This window comes from Cryptomeria japonica, chromosome 8, assembly GCF_030272615.1.
Source record: "Cryptomeria japonica chromosome 8, Sugi_1.0, whole genome shotgun sequence".
NCBI classification, from domain to species: domain Eukaryota; kingdom Viridiplantae; phylum Streptophyta; class Pinopsida; order Cupressales; family Cupressaceae; genus Cryptomeria; species Cryptomeria japonica.
The window spans coordinates 187,068,479-187,075,129 of record NC_081412.1 but is presented as its reverse complement, the minus strand read 5'-3'; the positions used below and the strand labels follow the sequence as shown (position 1 = coordinate 187,075,129).

The 6,651-nt window shown below is 33.5% G+C and overlaps 1 protein-coding gene across 1 annotated transcript; it reads left to right on the top strand.

The window, feature by feature from the left end:
* The first annotated feature begins 1,033 nt into the window (after positions 1-1,033).
* Positions 1,034-2,029, top strand: LOC131048436 (cyclin-dependent kinase B1-1-like). The gene has a single exon (XM_057982391.2). It carries the CDS (start codon positions 1,034-1,036, stop codon positions 2,027-2,029), a length of 996 nt encoding a protein of 331 aa, XP_057838374.2.
* Positions 2,030-6,651: the final 4,622 nt, after the last annotated feature.

Genomic DNA, 6,651 nt, shown 5'->3' with positions numbered 1-6,651 from the left:
CCTGAAGATTTGGGTTGGATCATCTCCATTAAGGTACTTGAGGTTAAGTAATCTTGCCCATTTGAGGTGAGGAAATCTGAATAATCTCCAAACCAGCTTGGCCCCCAAAGCTCTACCTTGATCTCGTAGGTTTTTGATGCCGATACCACCATCCTCTTTGGGTGTACATATCTTGTCCCAAGAAATGAGTGAGATTTTGTGGTTGCTATCAGTTCCTTGCCAAAAGAAAGTTCTGAGATGCTTATTGATCTTAGCAAGTTTGGAAGAAGACAACCGTTGGAGGGAAAGATGGAAAATGGGCATAGCTGATAAGACCGATCTAACCAAGGTAGCCTTGCCAGCTGAAGAGAGCCATTTCCCTTTCCAAGTGCTAATTCTAGACTTGATCTTGTCCACTAAGTTGTCCCATAAGTTAGAGGGTCTCATGGTAATGGTTTCTTATTCTATGAACAAATATGATGCATTGATTAAAAATTTCAAATGCTTGTTCAACTAATTTCAAGGCTTTCAAATGCATCTTGATTCTATTTACCATTTCATTTACACCAAAACACTAAAAATATTGAAGGTTTAAGAATATGATAAAATTTATTTGAATAAATAAGTATTAAATAGTGCTACGTTATGAAAAAAAAAAATTAATTTGAACAACTACAAATATTTAAATTTTAAAAATTATTTAAAAAAAATCTAAAAATAACATATTAAAGAAATTAAAGATTAATATTTAATCACATCAAAATATTATTACATTTTAATAATATAAAATAATAATTAAAAAATATTGTTTTTGAAAACAACAAACATTTTATTATTTTTTTAAGCAAAAGTGATATCTGGACTACCGCAATTCCTAATTTTATTTCAATTAGGTTTTTTTTTTGAACATTCTAATTTTAGAAAAATGAAAAATATTTCCACATGAAAAATTCTATATATAGTTTCAGATGATTTTGCATGCTATAGAAATTTTTTATAAATACATTTCATTCAACATATTTCAAATTGAAGTGACATTTTGAAGCATTATTTGATGGAGATCAAATACAGGTTGACAAACTATTTAGGTAGTGGGGCTTATGGAACAGTGGCAAAGGCTCTGGATTTTAAATGGGGGAATACAGTGGCAGTCAAAACATCTTCATGCATTGATGTTGCATTTCAGGAGAGTGAGATACTGAATTTGTTATTTCCCAGTCGATATGTGGTGCAGATTCTCGGACGGGGTAAGGCAGAAATAGTGCAGGGTTGTTTCTTGAAGGAAACAACCAAAAATAATGTAACTGCAGATGAAATTGCTTATATTGCTATGGAGTTTATGGATATGGACCTGCTGTCATTCATCAAGAGATATATACATGAAGGATATTCATATAATAATTATTATTTTAGTAACAATGGGCCTGAGCTGGTGAAAGGGCTAATGTGGGAGCTCTGCTGTGGTGTGGCCTATTGCCATGACATGGGTGTTGCACATAGAGATCTCAAGCCTTCTAATTGTCTGCTCTCTATTAGCAAAGAAGGAGCCATCAAAATTAAGCTTGCAGACTTTGGATTGGCTACGACGGTGAAGGATAAAAGGAATGGTTTGATGGAGAGGAATGGGAAAGAATATGTGTCACTGTGGTATAGAGCTCCTGAACTGCTAATGCAGCAACAAAAAACATACAATTGCTTTGCAATTGATGTGTGGGCACTGGGATGCATTTTTGCAGAGATGGTGATAGGAGAGCCCATATTTTGTGGGCAGTGTCCAGAAGAGCAGCTAATTCTTGTATTTCAGCATGTGGGAGGCTCTTCCTTTGAGATGATAACTGCCCTTGTCCAGCTTTTCAGCAGGCATTATCTCTCAAGTTTTGATTTGCAGAATCGGCTTGAAAGTACAGCTGAAAAGATGGGATACTCAATAGGGATGGATTTGCTTGTGAAGATGTTGCAGGTGGATCCCAACAAAAGATTAACTGCAAAACAGTGCCTTCAACATCCTTATTTCTCCTGTTTCCATCAACTCAATTCTTGGAGCACTTGAAATTCCAATTGGAGCTCAACATGCTATGAAACTTCTTGATGTAGTTCTTGCCTACAATCTACATGGCCATGTAAATTTGTAAGACAAGCCTGTCTTGCCCACACTATTCCTTTGTTTTTATGGCTATTCCAATCCTGAATTTTGGATAAGAAAGTTTTTTTGTTTGTAATGGATAAAATGTAAAACTTTTCACTGTATGTTACTGATAAAGATGCCAATTTCAAGCAATCTGTATTTGTATGAATTTTCTATCAGTTTATGATTGTCAAGATGCCCTTATGTGGGAAACAATGTTGCAGGAAAATGTAAAAACAACTTACAAAATTTAATCATAGTTCCTGTCACCATAGCTTTCATGCTCACATTATTGAATTTCAAATTTTGAAACTCCATCCTCCCCATTGCAGTTATTTAGTTTCTATATATTTTACAAAGATTTAAGTTTAATGGTTCCACTTTACAAATTAAGAAAAATAAATTTACAGCTAGTTATTCTGAAGCTTTACTGGGCATCATTAGTGTATATATGCAGACAGGTTTTTCAATAAAAGTTCTTGGGAAAACATATGAGTTTTGTTTTTGGAGGATTATAAAAGTTCCTCAACATTCTTTAAGAACTTACTGCTCAAGGCAGTTGTGTGTTCGATGCATGGGCTTCATTGTCTGGACACAATATATTAATTGTTTAAGCTCCTTGGCTCTTCCAGCATAATATATTATTAAAAAAATATCTAGTGCGATTGCTCCAGTAGAATTTCCAGAGGTTTCTGCAATCCTGGGTGAGATGGGTTGGAAGATAGGATGTGCTTTCCACTTGTTTCTCTATAAAGAACAACTTAATCCACCTAGCTCTTCCACTAGTGAATAGGTGGCGTCTTGTGGTTAACTCTGAGAGATCAATGACCATAGATTTCACTGAAGGGTCAACAATCACCAAAACTTCTATCACAAGCTTATCTACTGGTATGAATGCCCTTATAAATTCAGATGAGGATATGAGGACTAGAACTCAATGGTAATTCACCACCAACATCTTAGCAAAAGTTTTCTTTAAAGAGTTTTAACTTCATCTCAGGTTTACAAGAGACGTCAATACAACACATTTATGTAGGGACATGCCTCAATAAGTAGTGAACTCCAAGGGATCCAGGGTCGAAGAACTTGAACTACAGACAAGAGTGCCCTTATGCACTTGACTGCACTAGGGATTTCAATCCCATTTCCTATTCTAGATTACTAACCTCATTATTTCACATTTGAGGAACTACATAAATTACAGCTCATTTCCTCCTCTAGGTTTGTAATGCATGATAGTCTGACAAAGGTCACACAGATCCACTCTAAAGATGACACTTGCAGATAATATAGGGTTTAAATTTTATACTCTTCGCCAAAAAATTTGAGAGAAGGGAGCTCTGAGTCCAAAACTGAATTTCCCTAACTAAGGAGGCGCAATTGTCAAGGTAAGCCATGCTTGTTCATATTTCAGCTTTGGACTTCAAGGCTTGAATTGAGCTTATTTAGAGAGGGCACATGCCAGCTCCAAGTTATTATCCTTGGAGTCAATTTGGATTTAGGATTTTTATATCGATTTTCTTTAATGTCTTTAACTCTGGATTTAAAGTTTGAAGGGTTACAGATCCACCAAAGAGTAATAGTTGTTTTGTAAACTCTAGTCTCAATCTCATATATATATATATGTATATGATCACAGATTTAGGAAATCTCAGAGCCCATTAACTCTCCATAATTTCAGCTCTTAACATGGTATGCAAAACTTTAGTCATGAGGGGTTAAGCCAGCACAAAACTAAAATTACAAGAAGGATCATAAGGAATTATGGAAAATTGTTGACCAGGAAAATATCATTCGTGTACATTTAATAAAGTCAAGACTAAGATATGAAGGGTTCTACATGGTTCCAAACACACTCCATCATTCTACCTTCAACCATGATAAGCCAATGCTAATTAGACTTGTTTAAATCCTTTTGTCCTGATAATACAAGCTTAAGCTGCACCATTTCTTCTTTTGTTTAATAGATATTAGCAAGGCCATAAGCTACACCATTTCTTCTTTTGTTTGTTCCTTGTGAATTTACTCCCAAATTGCAAGATCTTAAAAAATTTCCTTCATGAATCATGTTCATTTCTTTTTCTAATTCCCAAAGTTGCAGCCATTTTGTTAAACAGTTTACATGCCTTGCAAACCGTGTGCAGCCTCTTTGTCAATGTATTAATATTCATGGGTTATTGCTGTTAGTTTCTTTTTCTGATATTTTTTCAGTTCTTTGGTAGTTTCATGCAAGGAGACGGTAACTTGGTGGATGGTAACTGAATGCCCCTGCTGCAGAAACTGCTTAAAAAGAGAAGGCAGAAATTAATTCAAGTGAAATCAATTTAATCTTTTGTTATTTATCTCTTGTCACAAAGATTCTTTTTCTTGCTTTCTCATTTAAAATTAAAAAAATATTCTTGATTCTGCAAACTGTGCAAGTTGTGTACATTTTTCCCCAATCCACAATGTAGTTTGTTGTATCAGTGATTGGGGAAAACCTTAATTGGCAAAAATCCATGGATGGAAATAGAAAACATTCTTGTTTTTAACTACTGGTGGTGGAATATTTGTGACGAAGACACTCAACCTGCAACACTTGCTCTTGTAAAAGCAAGATAACTGCGGCAACATAAAAATTCAAAAGCTTTGGTCTTGATAAGAGATTCTATCAATGGATACATGTTTAGATACATAAGGGTGTAAATATTTGATGTTCTTAAAAATTGAGAATTCTATATGATTCTTATTTTAAATTGGAGTTTATTCAATTACAATTCAAGTTATTTAATCTTGAATAAAAAGAATGGAGATGTCATGCATTTGGTTTTTGAAATTTGAACCATAAAAAAAGTGTTCTTCTGGCAAGACATTCCACTTATTTGGAGTCTGTTCAAGAAAGTAACCGATTGAAGACCATCACTTTTTATTAGTTGGTAGAATGTGATAAATTTTTTGAAATAAAAATTGATAACATTGATGACAATGTTTTCCCTTCTCACCAAAAAGACAAACCTCCAAATAAGAGCTCTTCTATAGGTGGTCATAGTGATAGTGATAGAGAAAAAAGTAGAATTCAATGGAAAAAATAGAGGAAAAGGAGGTGCATATGGCAAAGGCCACTTCCAACTTGAAAATCAAATAATATGCACCACTTGTATTGTAAACAATGTGGTCGAAAAGTTAGTCATGAAGTACATGAATGCAAGCTTTCATAGCATAAGAGAGAAAATTCTCTTAAACTAAAATATAAAACGAAAAAACATTATGATGATTATAAAACTTCAAGAGCAGTCTAATCTACATGCTCTAGTGATAATGATCATTGCGTACTTTCCATTTCAGATTTTGTCTATTATAATTTATTTAATACTGCATGGTATGATGCTTGGGTTTTATATATTGGAGCCACACAACATATGACATTTTGAAGTGACTATTTTGAAGAATTTAATGACATGTTATATCTTCCTCAATTGAAATGTAATTTGTTGTCACTAGTATTGATTCGACAACAAGGCCTGGAACTATCCATAAAAAAATTTCACATTCGGGAAAAAAGCTGGGTGTGATTCTGTCCTTGATTTTCATTTTGACAAGCATTTCACTTGCCTTATGAAAGTCACGACCTTTAAAAATCTCATCAAGAAGCATCGTGACCTTTTAAAAAACTGTGGATGATTTATAATTCTAAATGGAAATACAAACATTTAACATTATTAAATATTAAACATCAACTTTTTTTAGATCATTTTTCGAAAAAGTTTAATTTAATTAAATTGTTTAAATCGATTTCACATATTAAATTTAAACTTTTGCAAAATTTACCTTGAAATGTTTGAGAATTTAAATTTGAAATATTAAATCATTTTAGCACACCAAAACTTGAAACATGCAATCAAGAAAAATTATATATATGACGCCACAAAAAAATTGCAACATAATTGTCCATATAACAAATAGTCAAAACTCAAACTATAAATTGGCAACAAATGCATTGAATGCGATAAATGACCAATTCATCAATGACACACTAAAATAAGCAAAATAATATGATGTGAAAAAATTATGTGATAGCTAAAACCCACGAGGGCTTCACTTAGTGAACCTGAGTTATACCACGTGCGTTCATGGCACACTAAAGAATCCCCCTATTTAATTTTTTTTTTCCCCTAAACTCCTTTTTTGTTACCCCCTCGCAATACACAACCCAAATTAAAAACCCCCATATTTTCACCACATATTGCATTTTTTCATATCCTGAATTAGAAACCCCCCAATTTTCACTAGATAGGCAATATGGTGAGCTCATTTTTGGGGATATCAAACCCCCCAATATGAATGTAGGTGATATAATATTGCATAGCCAGTGAAGCTCCAGTGCTAAAACCAATAAATGCAATCAACGACTAATATGCCAAAAATAAAACTATTGAACTTAAATGCAAATCAATTGCAAGACATTGTTGTTGATTGATTCCTCATTGAAGTTTTGAATTTGTCATAAATATAGAGAAGATAATTGTGTTGCTAACTTTTTTTTTGAATTATGATGTTGCACATGAAGG